The sequence below is a fragment of the Candoia aspera genome, chromosome 5, assembly GCF_035149785.1.
Source record: "Candoia aspera isolate rCanAsp1 chromosome 5, rCanAsp1.hap2, whole genome shotgun sequence".
NCBI lineage: Eukaryota > Metazoa > Chordata > Lepidosauria > Squamata > Boidae > Candoia > Candoia aspera.
The window spans coordinates 112,633,837-112,651,660 of NC_086157.1; the positions used below are offsets into that span (position 1 = coordinate 112,633,837).

The 17,824-nt window shown below is 48.0% G+C and overlaps 1 protein-coding gene across 1 annotated transcript in view; it reads left to right on the forward strand.

Annotated features, from left to right (window-relative positions):
* LOC134498594 (retinal guanylyl cyclase 2-like) overlaps positions 1 to 17,824 on the forward strand; it is a 109,076-nt gene that overhangs the window by 56,407 nt on the left and 34,845 nt on the right. Inside the window, exons 3-6 of the mRNA XM_063304752.1 lie at positions 964 to 1,589; positions 3,289 to 3,590; positions 5,427 to 5,793; positions 17,074 to 17,158. Of these exons, the coding sequence (XP_063160822.1) occupies positions 964 to 1,589; positions 3,289 to 3,590; positions 5,427 to 5,793; positions 17,074 to 17,158 (1,380 nt within the window). The remainder of the gene's footprint in view (positions 1 to 963; positions 1,590 to 3,288; positions 3,591 to 5,426; positions 5,794 to 17,073; positions 17,159 to 17,824) is intronic.

The window sequence follows — 17,824 nt, forward strand, 5'->3', positions numbered from 1 at the left end:
AAGAAAGAGAGACTGGCCCCAAATTAATCAGTGGTGGATGATGGGTTTGAAACTGGGTCCCCCCAATGTAGCCCTTCCCCTTCACCCCCCCCCCCATCAACTTTTATTACTTGTTTCAAGGTATCCGGTTTTGGAATGGCTCAGTTAACATTATGTTAAACTAATTAGTAATCTGTTGCCTGTTAGACTTTTTGCATGAATCGGAAAAAAATGCACTTATGGCTTGTGGTTTTGATGAGTAGGAAAAAACTAGATAATAGAAAATAGTGGGCTTTTTGTAATCATCAAGTAAGAGTTAACAAATATAAGTAAGATAAGTAATATTATAAGTAATATGTAAGCAATCATACTTATATTTGCTGCAAAGGAAGTCGGGAGCTGCTTCTATTTCTTTTTATCTGTTCTTTCTGCACTTTTTTTTTCTTTCTTTGCTTTTTTTCTTCTATATTACTTTGTGTAAGTTTTTATGTTCTCTTTAAAACTATATATAATTATACACACACACACACGTTCTGTTCACTTGTGTCCAATTCTTGGAGACGGCCTGGACAAGTCCCTGCAGTTTTCTTGGCCAGGTTTTTCAGAAGTGGTTGGCCATTGCCCCCTTCCTAGGGCTGAGAGAGAGGACTGGCCCAAGGTCACCCAGCTGGCTTCGTGCCTAAGGTGGGACTAGAACTCACGGTCTCCCAGTTTCTAGCCTGGTGCCTTAACTGCTATACCAAACTGGCTCTCGTATGTATGTATGTATGTATGTATATATACATTTTATTTAAACTTATACTATTGTTATTTAAACTACATATATATATTTCCTTTCAACAGGCTGGCCATCCTCATAGACGGTTCTCTTGGCCTCACCAGCTGGCATGCAATGGCACTTTTCCAATGGTGCTTAAGCTGCTGCCCCTTGGTCTTCTCCTTGTATGCCAGAGGGCATGCTTTGATCTTTTGGACCCTTTGCAGGGGCTTCGTCTTAGGGGTGATCCTGACACTTTCCCCCGTCTGTTGCGCAGTCTTGAAGATTGGTCTGGTGGGGCCTTGGTCCTGCAACTCCTTCTTTTCCAAGGCCTTTCCCCACATTGCTGCTCAATTAGCCATGGAGAGGATCCGTAAGGATCCCTCCGTCACTGCTGTCCATCAGCTGGATTACGAATTGTTCGAGGAACGCTGCCAAACCTGGAAAGCAATTGCTGGATTTGCGGGCTCCACCAAGCATCTTTCGGCGTTCATAGGGCCGCTGAATCCTAGCTACTGTGACACCGCCGCGTTGCTGGCCCGAGGTTGGAATAAAGCCATGGTATCTTGGGTGTGCCTAAATGATGAACTGGATAATCCAATCAACCATCCAACATTTGCAAGAACCCTGCCTTCTTCAGCATCGGTCCTCTTCACCGTGCTGAAATACTTTAGCTGGGCTCATGTCGGCATCGTCTCTTCCAAAGAAGACCTTTGGGTGGACGCAGCTGACAAGCTAGCTGGTGCTCTCAGAAGCCATGGGCTACCCGTGGCTATTGTTACGTCAACAGGGATGGAAGCAGAGAAAGTAGAAGAGACTTGGACAAAGATTCAAGCTGCTGGAAATATCAAAGGTAAGTGGGAAACAGAAAAACAAGAGCGATGGAGATGGATCAGGTTCCACCTACGTCTTAACTTGTTGGAAATGCTTAAGCTTAAAACCCATCCATTTCCAAGTGGGCTGGTTTTCCTCATTTTGTGAAGGTTTTCAAGGACACAGTTCGTGTCTTAAACCTTATCACGGCCCCCCAAATAAGTGGTAAACTTCAGTGCTGGTCAGTCCTTTGCCATCTAACCAGCAGCTGGGCCCTTGGATGTTCTCAAGCAAGAAGAAGGTCATGGTGGAGCCCTCTAAGCCAAAAGCATTTGCCCAGTTGAGGAAAGTTAGCTTGTAGACGGAATTGCTGAGCAAGGATACCATCATCTTCTAACAGTTCCACTGCATTCACTGCTAGCTGGACTACTTGATGCTCTAGGACAATGTTTCCCAACCTTGGCAACTTTAAGACGTGTGGACTTCAACTCCCAGAATTCCCCAGGAACGATTAAATTGCTGTGCACGATTGGAACAAGAAAAGATGGTGGGAGTTAGGTTGACCACTATCTAAGAGGCTCTCATGCATAAGAGCAGGAGGGTGTCATGACTGTTGAAACTGAGCAGGGCAGGGACTAAGACTTAAAAGAACGAATTTAGGAGGGGTTTCCTCCATTAAGTAGTGCAACAGTCCACCTAGACTTCCTCCCTTCCCTTCCCTTCCCTTCCCTTCTCCATTTCTGCCATTCCTGTGAACTCAGGCAGGCTGCCCCTTGCTGGAAGTTTTCAAATGAGGCTGGATGGCTGCCTGTTTGGGATGGTTTATGGAATTCCTGACCCAAGCAGGGGGTTGGATTAGGTGGCCTCTAAGCCCCCTCCCAACAGACATTCCAGGATTTTTGGTGGAGGGTTCAGGATGACCAACTGTATTCTTGGTTGCTGCAGACCAGCCCTCCCCAACCTTGGGTTCTCCAGATGTTCTGGACTCCTAAAATTCCTTTGTCAGGGTTGTTGGGTCAATAGGACCCAGACCAAATGACCAGGCAGGGGGTTTCAAATCCTAAAGATTAAGATTAGAGAAGACTCTGATGACCTAATTTGTTCAGTGCTAGACCAGTTTGAGATGACTGATTCCCCTTTGTGAGAGGTTTTGAAGAAGAAATCAGACTGAGTTCCTGCATTAGTGATTTTCCTGAACTGGCATCAGTTAGACTTGGTCATGCTTGAGCTTCCTTCCTTCCTTCCTTCCTTCCTTCCTTCCTTCCTTCCCTCCCTCCCTCCCTCCCTCCCTCCCTCCCTCCCTCCCTCCTTCCTCTTTCTTTCTTTCCTTCCCTCCCTCCCTCCCTCCCTCCCTTTCTTTCCTTCTCCCTTCCTTCCCTCCTTCCACTTTCTTTCTTTCCTTCCTTCTCGCCTCTTTCCTTCCTTCCTTCCTTCCTTTTCTCCTCCCTTTTCATTCTCTCTCTTTCTCTCTCTTTCTCTATTTCTCACTCCTCTTCCCTCCCTCCCTTCTCCATTCCTGTGAATGTATTAAAAGCTAAGCAGACAAGGCTCCGGAGACTGCTGAGTGGAAAAAGTAGCGGGAAACCTAGAAACAAGTTATAAACGAAGTAACAAATTAAAACCTCCCATTGGCCTTTCAAGTTCCGTTGGGGATCGGACGGCCGCGCCGTGCCTGTTTTCCTCCCCGCTCCCCTCCGGGGAAGCGGAACGTTTGACCCGCTCCCTCTTCCTGCCCGCAGTCCTCGTCCTCTGCATGCCTTCGGCGCTCCTCGGCGGGGAAGCCCAGGCGACCTTCCTCAGCAAAGCCCGGGAGCTGGGGCTGACCGACGGCCGGTACGTCTTCGTGCCCTACGATACTCTGTTTTACAGCCTGCCGTACGGGAACCATTCGTATTTTCTTCTCGACAACGATGACACCTTCCGGGAGGCTTACGACGCCGTGCTGACCATTACTTTGCAGTCTGGAGAAAGGACTTTTTACGACGCCTTCCGAGCAGCCAAGAAAAAGGGAGAAATAACAGTGGATTTGGACGCAGAACAGGTCAGCCTCATCTGCCTTGAAGTCCTTCGTTCTTTAGCCATAACATGTTCATGAGGATGTCACATCACAGTCCTACCCAATTTTCACCTTGGCTGCATGCAGACAATACACTTAACCTGGTTACGGAACCCATTCTTTTTCTGGATTCACACAAGATCTCTAGGCACAAACTGACCAATCTAGATGGACTGGTACCATGGTCCAAGTCACTCCATGCACACACACTGCAATCAAGCAAGGTAAAAACTAATCCACGGTCTTTCTACCACGGCTATTTCGTTGAGCTGATCATTAGGCACATAGTCACGATCATTATATAGGCTGCTGAGGGTCGTTTCTGCTCAGACACAGACCCTCTCTTGGGATTGATCAAACTGTGTGTCTTTCCAGATTGTGTCTCTTGATTATCCAGGTCCCCTCCCAAGCTACAGTTTAAAACATCTTAACTATTCTGGTGTTCGCCACCAGGTTCAAGACCTACCAACTTGGATAGGTGATGCAGTCTAGTCACTGCAGGGGGTGGGATCAGTCTGATGATGCTTGGGAATTTAGCTCCGAGGAGACACGCCTTGGTTTTCTCATACAACCAGGTCTTGTACTTCGCCAGTGTAGGGGGCTGGCTGCCAGTTTTGAGAGAGGTAGCCTAATCTCACCCGGTGAGCAATGCAAGGCCCTGAGATTGAGCAACCATCTTTACTGAGTTCCAAGTTTGTAAAAAAAAAGAAAAAAGAAAACTTCAAACACATTCACTCGCTCATACCCACGTACATACTAGCTCAGGGCTGAGTTGGCCAGGCTCAACCTGGATTGCTGGGGAAGACAGCTAGCTAGTGTGGTGGAGGATCCAGATAATGGAGTCTTCTAAGAGAGACCTGTACAGCTTGTTTTTTTATCCTTTGCCAGCAGCATCCGTCATGCGTTCCTTTCCACATCACCGCATCACACTGGAGAGTTAGATTGCTAAGTCAAAGGTGGTTTGTTGCATGGCGGTTAATTCTTAGCTTTCTTATTGCTGGCGGCTGCCCTCCAGTTTGTATCTGATCTGATCTTGGTCAATTGCTTCCTGATTCCATGCATGCATGCACACCTTTAGCATATACGCAGCTGAAGATCCCATTCTTCCATTCCCAACTGCTGATGAAAATGTTTTATTTTCACTTTCCACTTTATCTATAACTGGTGCCAGGTTGCTTACTCTCTCCTAAAGCTTGGGAAGTTAATGTTGCTTTAGCCACAATACCAGCACCTATTGACCATGTCAGGTTGATGCAAACATGCCTTCCCTCCCACCCCTGGTCCCTGGGCACTCTCCCAAAGGACCATCCTGGTTTCGGAAGTCAGAAGCTCTGCCTCTTTCAACCACAGCTTTCCAGCTGAACCTGTCGTATCTTGGGTTCCATGGGTCAGCTGTCCAGTGGGCTCAAAGAGTGCTAAATCTGGCCTGGAAACGTGCTTGCCAGATCATCTCTTGCTTTAACTGGCAGTGCCTCCACCCTGTGGACTGGGTGTCCCATTGGCCTGGGGAGAGTGCCACCTTTCCAACACCTCCAGTTGCAGGGTTCTGTGATTGGGGGATGGTTTCTTGGCAGCTGGTGATGTCCAGAAGGGGAAAGGACACCAAAGACAGGAAATAAGCCTTGTTTAACATATAAAGATAAGGAAAGCAGGGTTGGGATCAGCAATGAAGAACAGCTACCTTTCTATCCATATAGTTTTCTTGAGACTCAAGGATGGGCGGAGAGCATTTTAACTGAGCCGTGGAGAAGGGCCTAAAATTATTGGCCAGCTTTGGCCAATATCGAAAACGCTATTGTCTTGGCTTGTTTTCTTCTGCAGGTCACTCCACTTTTTGGGACAATCTACAATGCCGTTTACCTGGTCACAAAAGCTTTAGCCAAGGTAGCCCAGCCTGAAACTTCTGAACTCTCTGGAACAACGTTGATTCAACACATCAGAAATTTCGACTTTGCTGGCTTCAGCCACAGGATACAGGTCGACAGCAAAGGACGGCCGCTGGCCAAATACGTTATTCTGGACACGGATGGCAAAGGAAGTCAGCTGTTCCCCACTTATGTGCTGGCTGCATCTTCTGGCACGATACAGCCCCTGGGGAGGGCTATACATTTCCCTGCGGGGAGAGCCCCCCCAGCTGATTCGGCCTGCTGGTTTGAACCAGATGTCCTCTGCAAGAGAGATGACTTGTGTTAGTATCACCCTCTGGGGAGAGCAAAAGCTTCCATTTGCACAATTATCACCCTGCAGTCGTGCCCAAGAGCCTTCCCTGGCGTGTTTTCAAGCTTGGGGACTACAACTCCCACTTTCCTGGGGTTCTGGGAATTGTCATTCCCATATATTTGGAGGGTCCAAAGTTGTCCTCCAATCTCCCCAAAACAAACCGACAGCTGCAACATCTGGAAAGGGGGTTTCATCCCTACCTGCTTTCCTCTACTTCATGCAAACTGTCACAGTCTACCTGGGAGGCTCACAACTGCACAGTTTGTTGCCACCTGTTGTGTGTTAAGGCTGGCTTTTGCCATTAGGAAACCCTGTGGAAGACTCAGTTTTTCTTAGCAATTGCTTAATAAAATGTGAGAAGCAGGGAGAGATAAGGGGTGGCAGCCAAGAATCTTCCTGTGGTTGGTTCTACAGGTAGTCCTCGTCTAACGACCACAATTGGGTCCGGAATTTCGGTTGCTAAGCGAAGCAGTCATCAAGCAAATCCAACCCGATTTTACAATCTTTTTTGCAGTGGTCGTTAAGTGAATCACATGGTTAAGAGAACCACATGGTCATTGAGCGAATCACACGATTCCCCATTGATTTTGCTTGCTGGAAGCCGGCCAGGTAGGTTGAAAATGGTGATCACTTGACTGCGGGATGCTGCAATGGTCATAAATGCGAATTGGTTGCCAAGTGCCTGAATTGTGATCACGTGACTGCGGGGATGCTGCAACGGTCGTAAGTATGAGGATAGGCTGCAAGCCGTTTTAGGACTGTCGTAAGTCTGAACCATCACTAAATGGATGGTCGTTAAGCAAGGCCTACCTGTAGAACCAACCATCTGTTAACGACCATCTGAACCAATGATCTTAATGACCATCTGTTTAGCGGAGGGAATTAAGAACTCAGAAGCAGTTGATTTTGAAGGAGTTTGTGGCAAAACTTCCCATTAACTTCCAAGGGTTGCACAGAGAGGGCTTGAAGTCAAAGGAAACTGGAAGGCATTCAGGCCTTCTGGTAGTAAAATGGCCTTAAGCACCAGGAATACAACAGCCAGTTGAGGAAAGATGAACTGGACCAAGGAAGAAATGCTTTCTGTATGTATCTCCAAAAAGGCTCCTGTTTTTAACTGCTTGGGAGGCATTTAAAAGCACAGTTGCAGGATCACAAACAAGGTACACAACTTGTGCTGCTGAGCCAGGCTTTAATTAACCGTTCCGATTAAACCACAGTTGGTTGGGCTTATGCATGAGGCTAAGCTTGGAACCACGGCTTACACACAACATCTGGGTTCACACTGCACGGTTAGACATCAGTGCTATCAAACAGTGTTTCTCAGCCTCAGGAACTTTAAGGTGTGTGGACTTCAACTCCCAGAATTCTCCAGCCAGCCATGTAGCTTAACACAACACTTGGCTTGGTTAGTGTTAACCTTGGATAGTTTTTTTAAATAGCTCAGTGTGCCAAGTAAACCTAGCCTCTTTGGTTGATTCATGATTCAGTACATTGTGTGGACTCAGAAAATGGGTTAATTCAGTAAACGAGTTGCTGTGCTTGTGGGAACCAAGTCATGCAGACCGGGGTCAAGCCACCTATGGCCCTCCCGATGTTGAGGTATAACTCCCAGCATTCCCTAGGAAGCACAGCCAGTAGTGAGGAATGCTGGGAGTTGTAGTTCAGAAATATCTGCAGAGTTCTAGTCTGACTACCTCTGATGTGGATCTTGGTAGCTTCATTAGCTGTATTCAGGCCACATACTGTACCTAACCTGGTCAGTTATAAACCTAGCAGATGGGAGGCTGAGACCAGGCTGCACTTAGGGAAGATGGTGTGATATGTTCGAACACTCCTTCAGTCCAACTCTCAGCCCTCTCATCAGGAACCAGAGTTCCAGATCCTTGGAGACTGGGGTTCCTTCTGCTGCCATGACAGGCCAGGTCTGTCTGTAATAAGACTTCCTTCATCCCCAGTCTAATGGGGATGAGAGAGATGACCTGGCTTGTGTTACCGACACCTGACTGGGGAAGCAAGGGGAATTCCTCTGGAGTCCTGATTGTTGGCTTGCAGACGTTTCACTACCCAACTAGGGAACGTCATCAGAGCGAGGGAGTGTGCGGTTTGCTCCCTGTTTATATCCAGCAGCTTGCCCTGCCAGTGTTGCTGGGGTGAGGTTTCCTCCTTGGTGGTTCCTTGATTGGGGTATTGTATTCTGCTTGCTTGTTTATCTGGTATTAATCCCTGCTTGTCTGGGTGTTAGATGCTGGAGGGGACGCGTTCTGGTCTTTTTGTTTCCTTCTTAGCTTTTTTTATTGTCTCCTCTGAATGGCGTGTCAATGTGGTTTACCTCTATGTGTCTGTTGATGGCTGCTTGGTCTGAGTGCCAGGCTTCCAGGAATTCCCTGGCGTTTTTGGATTTGGCTTGGTCCAGGATGCTCACCGTTTCCCAGCTGAAACTGTGGCTGAGTCTGTCCATGTGTGGTGAGATTAGGGAGTTTTCATTGTGTCTTCTGACTGCCAGTTGGTGTTTGTGGATGCGCTCTGCTGGTCTTCTGCCTGCCTGTCCTCCATAGTGGCTGTCACAGTCCTTACCCTGCATGTTGTAGAGGACTCCTGTTTTTTCTCCTTGGGCTGCTACTATCTTCTAAGGGAATTCTTCTCTCAGGAATCTGCCCACCTGGGTTTCAGGCTTGGCATCAGCCATGATCCCTGGATGGGAAGCAGCTGTTGTCATCCACAAGACACTGTTGCATCAAGAGGGGCTGCCCTGCAGATTACCGGATGGGAGGCCTTGGTTGTGTGACTGGGCCAGAGAAGCCAGTTGGGTTGGCTGCTCTGCGTACTGTGGTGTCTGCCGCATAGCGACATCCCCGCCAGGGCTGCTCAGCCTAATTGCTGGGATTTATTTTGTTTCATTTAAGAAATTTATATGGCCTCCCAACACACCCAGTGCAACTCTGGGCAGCTTACAAAAACCAGAACTTAAAAAAAAAGGAAGAATAAGTCTGTGGCAATAAAACCTTAATAAACCATCAAGAGCTCATAGTGTTGTCCTCCAGACAGGGACTCCATCATTTCAGCCCAACTCCCAAGGAGACAGCCAGGTTTTCAGCATCTTCCAAAAGGCCAACAGGGAGGTGCCACAAGAGAGAGGGCACATCACCCAGGTCTCATCTCATGACACTGTTTGAAAGAAGGGACCTGATGCGTGCCCATCCTATTAGAATGAGTGGGATGCACATATTGGGGAGAGGTGACCCTGCAAGTAACTTGGTCCTGTGGCATGTAGGGCTTTATGGGTGATAAATTGAATTGCGCCTAGAACCCTGTTATCCGGGTGTGATAAACTGAATTGTGCCTAGAACCCTGTTATCCGGGTGTGATAAACTGAATTGCGCCTAGAACCCTGTTATCCGGGTGTGATAAACTGAATTGCGCCTAGAACCCTGTTATGTGGGTGTGATAAACTGAATTGTGCCTAGAACCCCATTATATGGGTGTGATAAACTGAATTGCACCTAGAACCCTGTTATCCGGGTGTGATGAATTGAATTGCGCCTAGAACCCTGTTATCCGGGTGTGATAAACTGAATTGCGCCTAGAACCCTGTTATCCAGGTGTGATAAACTGAATTGCGCCTAGAACCCTGTTATCCGGGTGTGATAAACTGAATTGCGCCTAGAACCCTGTTATGTGGGTGTGATAAACTGAATTGCGCCTAGAACCCTGTTATCCGGGTGTGATAAACTGAATTGCGTCTAGAACCCTGTTATCTGGGTGTGATAAACTGAATTGCGCCTAGAACGCTGTTATCCGGGTGTGATAAACTGAATTGCGCCTAGAACCCCGTTATCCGGGTGTGATGAATTGAATTGCGCCTAGAACCCTGTTATCCGGGTGTGATAAACTGAATTGCGCCTAGAACCCTGTTATCTGGGTGTGATAAACTGAATTGCGCCTAGAACGCTGTTATCTGGGTGTGATAAACTGAATTGCGCCTAGAACGCTGTTATCCGGGTGTGATAAACTGAATTGCGCCTAGAACCCTGTTATCCGGGTGTGATAAACTGAATTGCGCCTAGAACCCTGTTATCCGGGTGTGATAAACTGAATTGCACCTAGAACCCTGTTATGTGGGTGTGATAAACTGAATTGCGCCTAGAACCCTGTTATCCGGGTGTGATAAACTGAATTGCGCCTAGAACCCTGTTATCCGGGTGTGATAAACTGAATTGCGCCTAGAACCCTGTTATCTGGGTGTGATAAACTGAATTGCGCCTAGAACCCTGTTATGTGGGTGTGATAAACTGAATTGTGCCTAGAACCCTGTTATCTGGGTGTGATAAACTGAATTGCGCCTAGAACCCTGTTATGTGGGTGTGATAAACTGAATTGCGCCTAGAACCCTGTGGGGAACCAATGCAGCTTGTAGCAGAGTGGTGTTACATGGGCCTAGCAAGGGACACTCATAACTACCTATGCCACAGCATTCTATATCAATCGTAACTTCCAGATGGCCTTCAAAGGTAGCCCTATGTGGAGTTGCCCTTCTAGTAGTGTTGGGGGACTTCAAACTACCTTTCTTTGGAGTTTGGAGTAGCCTAGGAATTCATGGCTGTCATGAAAACCATGGACTTGACTCAACTTACTAGGGATCCAAAAGGCATATCACCCCCTAGATTTGGTTTTTATCTCAGGGCAGACCCAGAGTGCTTTGAAAATAGAGGCCTTGAACTTCATTATGGATGGATCACTCTCTGGTTCCAGTGGAAGTCTGTGGCAATCTTTTGGCTATCAGGATTCAGGCTGGGATATAGCATAGAATCTGCACTGGTTACACTCGTGGGTGACCTTTGGAGAGACCCGGATTGGGGAAACCCAACCCTCCTGGTTCTCCTTGATCTCTCAGTAGCTTTTGATACCATGGGCCACAGTGTCCTTCTGGACCATCTCTGAGAGATTGGAATGGGAGCACTGTTTTGCAGTGTTCTTCCTGAAGGACGGTTCCAGTCAGTGCTGGTGGGAGAAGAGATGCCTTCTCAAGGATCTCTCCTCCCTTAACTCCTTTTTATCATCTGCGTGAAACTACTGGGAAAGGTCCTCGATCAGCATGGGGTATGGTACCATGAAGATGTGGGTGATATCCAGTTACATACCTTGTCCCAGGGCCAAACAATGGCCTGGTGGCTACTGAGATCTAAAAGAGGAAGGTCAGACTCTCACTGAATCCCTTTGTCATGTTCACTGTTTCAATGTGCATTGTACATCGTAACGTTTCACATGCCATGGTGCTGACGCGCGTTGCTGTTGGGAGGGAGCTGCTGGGAAACCTTGTGCCAAGCTCTGTATCTACGTTCACTTCAATGGAATGTGTTTGGGTTATGTGCTCGGCTCAAGGACTTTTCCCGCAGACCATCAGAAGCCATTAGGAGCGCCTGGGATTGTGAACCTGGGAAGATTCTACGGGGGGAGGGATCTCATTTGTACCGAGGGTTTTTAGTTTGCATTTGGTGTGCTTTTATCATTCTCAGCTTTCTTTGTGAACCTGCATACTATTCTTCAATAAATCAGATATCTTTGTGATCCTGCTTATGAGTCTAATAGTGTTTAGAATAGGCAATCATTACATAAAGCTGAGAATCCAAAAAGTTAAACTGTTAGCTTTAGAACCGAAAAGTTATTGTGAGGGAAATTAGTTAACGATGGCCGAGTCCAAGCTCACGACCGGGGGACTTGAGGAAACAACTGGCTTGATGGCCGAGTCAACGGTTAAGAGCGGAGAACTGAGCCTCACCCTAGAACCCTCAGGTTTCCAGCAGGATTCGAGTTCCAGCCCTGTGGTGGAGGAATCCGACGATGGGAGAGAACCAGAGCAGCCGTCACCCAACAAATCGCCCGCAGAGTTGATCACCTGGGATGCAGTGGGAGAATTGCATCGGTTCCCGCTGACCCCAGGCGTAGAGTTTACCACGGTGTCAACGGAGAGACAGCCTAACACGCGAGGGAGGGAGGAATCTCGAACTCCTGAAAGGCTAAGAGTGGTAGAGGCAAAATTAGAATCGATGGAGTACATGCTAAGAACCTCGTATCTATCATGGGGGGGGGGCAGCCGAGGCGCGAAGGAGATTCCAGCTCCGTGCAATCATCCTCCATCCCCCCACCCGGACCGCGGGCGGAGCGGGGACGAAGACGGCTCCGGGATGAATCCCCACTCCACAGAGTTCAACCACCAGTGCCCCCACCCCGTGGAGGGAGAAATATGGTAACCTGGGGCCCAACCACTCAAGCAGCAGCTGATTCAGCTCCAACGGGAGTGGGGGTGAAAGACTTTTCCATTAAGTTTGATGGGGATCCAACCAAGTTATCTTTCTTCCTCACTAACGCTAAAAGCTTCATGAGGCAGTTTGGACCATACTTCCCTTCTGAAGAGGATAAAATAACGGCCATTGCCACCAAGTTGAAGGGACGAGTGGCTGACTGGTATGTTCAATTAAGTGAGGCTGACTCCCCTGAGCTTCAGCACTTTGAAGAATTCATGGGGGTGTTAAAGCTGCATTTTGAGGATCCTCTAGCCAGGGCAAGAGCTAAAAAGGCGTTGAAGGATCTTACCCAGGGGCAACTGTCTGTAGCTGATTACGCCCTGGAGTTTAAAGCTCTGGCTGGGAAAATCCCCGACTGGTCGCAGTCAACCTTAATAGAACGGTTTAAAGAGGGGCTCAACCGGGACGTCCGGCGTTGGGCGTTGGGTAGAGACAACCCAGAGACATTGCACGAATGGATCTGTCTGGCCAGCAAGGCTGAGCACGGTCAGCAGACCTTCATGCAAACCAAACCAGCCACCATGAGGGGATCCCGAAGTGCTGCGACTGCTGCCCGGCCAGGCTATACAGCCTGGGAAGAGGAGAGAGATCGGCGCTATGCGAGGGGTCAGTGTCTCCAATGCAGAAAGGAAGGGCATCGAGCAACTGATTGCCCAAAAGCCAAGACTGCAGATCGAGCGGGCAAGCTGCCGGCCAAATCACCACCCCCCTCGCGGAGGATGACAGCAGCAAAGGGGGCAGCCGACGCTGAGGAAGTAGCCTACTTCTCGGGAGAGGCTGAAGATGACTCTAAGGAGCCGGCAGGAAACGCCAGCCACCTGCCATGAAGGGCGCCTGTGGGCAGGTGGAGGAGGATGGGCGCAAGGATGCTATGGTGAGTGCTGACTGTCCCACTTTAGCAGTAAAAGTGAAATTGGGTTCCCGCACAAAAACTACAGAAGTCTGGGCTTTGGTTGGCTCTGGGTGCTCCAGGTGTCTGATTCACTCTGATCTGGTGACTGCTTTGGACCTGCCTAGCTTTCCCCTCCAGCAGCCTTTGATCTTCACACAGTTGGATAGTTCAACGGTGGGGGGGGGGCGGCAACCCATTTCACTGGAACTGTCGCAATGCAAATGGGCAGCCACCGTGAGTCTTTAAAATTTGTAGTGAGTCTTTAAAATTACCAAGGGCACCTGTTGGCAATCCCTTGGTAATTCTGGGGATTCCCTGGTTGACCTATCGAAGCCCATATATAAACTGGGAACACAGAACTCTGACTTTTAAGGATGGGTTTTACCAAGCCCCTACGGCGGAGAGAGCTTCACATGCGGGGGTTGGAAGGGCTGCAATTGCTACACTGCGCCTTAGTTTGGCACATTTAGAAGGCTTGCCCGATCGATACCAAGACTTTGCAGATGTCTTTGGGGAAATGGAAGCAGATCAGTTACCCCCCCATCAGAAAACTGACTGTGCAATAGAGTCGGTTCCCAACACTCAATTGCCCAAGCCGAAAATTTATCCAATGACTCAGAAAGAGCTTGAGGCATTGCAGGACTTTATTGACAAAAATCTGTCAAGGGGGTTTATTGAACCTGCAAATTCCCCAGTTGGGACCCCTGTGCTTTTCTGGGAAAAGAAGGATGGCACGCTTAGTGTCATGAGTAAGGATGGCGAGCAGGGGGCTCCCATCCAGGCTGTAAAGCGCATGCGTAGTACTGAGGAGTTAAGCAGCCATTCAAAGAGACACAGAACAGACCCGCCTTGACTATGGGGTTTATATGTCTGGGTTTTTCCCACGCTTCTTCAGTTTGTTAGGATTCTGTTTATGTAGCAGTAATAAACATTAGAGTACTACTCGGCTCAGCGTGTGTCTCACTGTTAGGACACTTAGACTTTGTACGGACTATCGCGGGTTAAATTCCGTCTCGATCTGCAACAAATACCCTCTGCCACTCATGAAGGACATGTTAGCCCATTTGTCAAAGGGCAAGATTTTTTCCAAGCTCGACCTTCATGAAGCCTATTTTCGCATCCGCATACGAGCTGGAGACGAGTGGAAAACTGCTTTTAATTGCCCATTGGGTTCATTTCAGTACAAAGTCCTCCCTTTTGGGTTAGCAGGGGCGCCCAGAGTCTTCATGCAATTGATTAATGAAGTGTTATATGATCATTTGTTTAAAGGGGTCCTGGTTTATTTAGACGATGTTCGCATTTACACTGAAACCGAGGAGGAACACGAACGCCTCCTCAGACAGGTGTTAAGCAAGCTTAGAGATGCCAAACTCTATGCCATGCTTTCCAAATGTGAATTTCACAAAACCCAACTTGACTATCTGGGCTATAGGGTATCTGACAAAGGCATTGAGATGGACCCTGAAAAAATTCAGGTGATTTTAAGTTGGGAACACCCCCGCACCTGGAGGTAATTACAAAGTTTCTTCGGGTTCAGTAATTATTATCGGCAGTTTATCCAGGGATTTGCTGAGATTGCTTTGCCCCTTACTGACTTACTACGTACCAAAGGTTTGGGGGAGACACGCAAGGTGAAAAATCCTGGGGCAGTGCTGAATTGGACACCTGAATGCCAGGCAGCATTCGAGAAGTTAAAGGCCCTCTTCACTGCTGAGCCTATTTTACAGCACCCCGATCCTGAACGCCCCTTTGTGGTCTAAGTTGATGCTTCTGACTCCTCAATTGGGGCTATATTGTTACAGAGAGATTCTGAAAATCACTTAAAACCCTGCGCTCATCTGTCCAGAAAATTTTCTAAAACTGAACGCCGGTGGCATGTTTGGGAAAAAGAGGCTTTTGCTGTAAAAGCTGCTTTGGAAGCCTGGCATCACCTCCTGGAAGGCGCTAAATGCCCTTTCGAAGTTTGGACTGATCACAGGAATTTGGAAGCCCCCCGCACCCCCCAGCGTCTCAGTCCTAAACAAATTCGCTGGGCTCAATTTTTCAGTCGCTTTAACTTCCAGTTAAAATTTATTCTGGGAAAGAAAAACTTTCTGGCCGATGCTTTGTCACGTTTACCTCAGGACCTTGACCAGGTGGCAGATGTGGTTGGGACTGTTCTCACTGAACCACAACTGGGCTTGGTTGCTGTCACTCGGAGCCAGACCTGTGCGCAGGCAACCCCGCCCCCAGCCCCGTCTGGGAAGCGGAAGGTGCAAGTTCCTTGTCAGTTACAGAAGGACTTTCTCCAGGTGCTGAAATCTGACACTTGGTTACTAGCTAATAGAGACAATGCTTCTTTTGAAAATGGTCTGGCGTGGGTGGAGCACCGCCTTTATGTGCCTGAAACTCTGAGGGCCGATGTTTTGCAGCGTTTCCATGATGACAAACTTGCTGGACACTTTGGTTTTGTCAAAACCTTACATTTGGTTCGCCGTCAATTTTGGTGGCCGACCTTAAGGCGTGACGTAAAAGACTATGTTGCTTCCTGTCCTGTTTGTGCCATGTCAAAGCGAAAAGGGGGTAAACCACAGGGGCTTCTCCAGCCAGTGGCCATCCCATCCCATCCCTGGGAGGAGATTTCTATGGATTTTATTGTCAACCTACCACCCAGTCAGAAGAAAACTGTCATTTGGGTTGTAAAAGATTTTTTCTCCAAACAAGCCCATTTCATTCCATGTGCGTCCATCCATCCTTTTACACAGATGTATCTTGGGCACTAGTGGTGACTATTCTTGGACCAGGAGGCTCTGCTCACCATCACTCATGCCCTAGGACCCCCCGTTTGGATTACTGTAGCATGCTCGCCACGGGGGTCTCCTTGAAGAACAGCCAGGAGCTACAGCGTTTACAGAATGCAGCAGCCCAGGCAGCGTGGGCAAATCCTGACGTACCTGGGCTTCCCCACTGCTTCAGGAGCTACATCGGTGCCGCTTGGCTTCAGGCTGTGACTCCAAATGCTGGTTGGCCCTTTTAAGGCCTTCTATGCTTCTGGGCCTGGTTATCTGAGGGACTGCTTTCTCCTGTCTTTGTCTCCCCATCCAGCCAGTTCAAATAGGGCCAGCTCCTCCAGGCCCCATCCCAGTGTCACCGATGAGGCCTTGGAAGGGGGTGTTTTCAGTAGCCGCCCCCACTCTCTGGAACTCTGTCTCGGCAGGGATTCGGTCAGTCTTAACCATTTTGGGCTTTAGGAGAACTTTGAAGACCTCCCTGCCTCCTCTTACATAGGGCAACGTGTTGCAATTTCGAAGGTGGGGTTGGGGACGCATGGTGTTCGTGTGCATTGGTTTGCTGTCCTTCTCAGTCTTTTTATTTTTAAATGCGTTGGGTCATTTCTCCCGGGGCCATTATTTTATATGTTGACATTATTAGCTGCCTGGAGCCTTTGGGAATGGGCAGCATGCAAGCAAAGTGAAATCTGTGTCTGTCTGTCTCTATCTCCAAAACTTACTTAGTACAGGTAGTCCTTGCTTAACCACAATTGGGACCAGAATTTTGATTACTAAGTGAAGTGGTCATTAAGTGAATCCGACCCGATTTTACGACCTTTTTTTGCAGCAGTCATTAATTGAATCACCACAGGCATTAAGTGAACCACATGGTTGTTAAGTGAATCACAAGGTTCCCCATTGATTTTGCTTGCCAGAAACCAGCTGAGAAGGTTGAAAATGGCAATCATGTGACCACGGGACGCTGCAATGGTTGTAAATGTGAGGATCAGTTGTAAGTCGTTTTTTCCAGCACCGTTGTAAGTCTGAACCATCACTAAACAAATGGTTGTTAAGCGAGGACTACCTGTAGTGTTAACTTTAATAGTTTCTTCTTTTGGCAGGCTTAGCACCTTGCAGGAGCCCAGCTGCTCTGGTTAACTTAGGGTTCAGCAGATTGTACACACCCGGGAAACAGGTTCATTCACTAACTAAGCTAAATGTGTGGTAGGAATCCACATTTCGATAGCACTCAAATCAATCAACTCTAGTACAGGATTTAAGCTTTATCTCTGTTTCTTGCCTAGATCCAGGACTGCTGATTGTGATTTTACTGCTGTCACCTCCTGTCTTCCTGCTCCTCTTTGGCCTGTACCTGGCATACCTCATCAGGTTAGAATTTATTATTTTTATTTAATTCTTTCCGGGTTTTTCTCCCAACTATTGCAAGGAGCAGATCTGTGATCCAAGCTCTTGTTGTTTATTCGTCCAGTCGCTTCCGACTCTTCGTGACTTCATGGACCAGCCCACGCCAGAGCCTCCTGTCGGTCGTCAACACCCCCAGCTCCCCCAGGGACGGGTCCGTCACCTCTAGAATATCATCCATCCACCTTGCCCTTGGTCGGCCCCTCTTCCTTTTGCCCTCCACTCTCCCCAGCATCGGCATCTTCTCCAAGCTCTTAGCAATAGGATAAATAAAGCATTGGACCCAACATTTTACGCAGCTCCCCCTAGGCCAGTGTTTTTCAGACTTGGCCACTTTAAGATATCGACTTCAGTAATTCTGTGTCATCCCTAATTCACTCCTGGAATGGAGAAGCTGTGATGGAGATGTGCGTTGTGGCATTTGGAGGTGTGGTCAGAAAAATTCAAGCATATTTATTTTGTTTAGTCTCCTTTTCTTTTTTTCCATTACTATATACAAATAATAATAAGTAGCAATACAGCAGAGACCTTAGTATTAAGTATTAAGTGTAAGACAGAAACCTTTCTTGTATAACAAATAGTGTGATGTACTTTGCAGTTGCTTATTCACGCCACATTTAACCTGGGATGTAG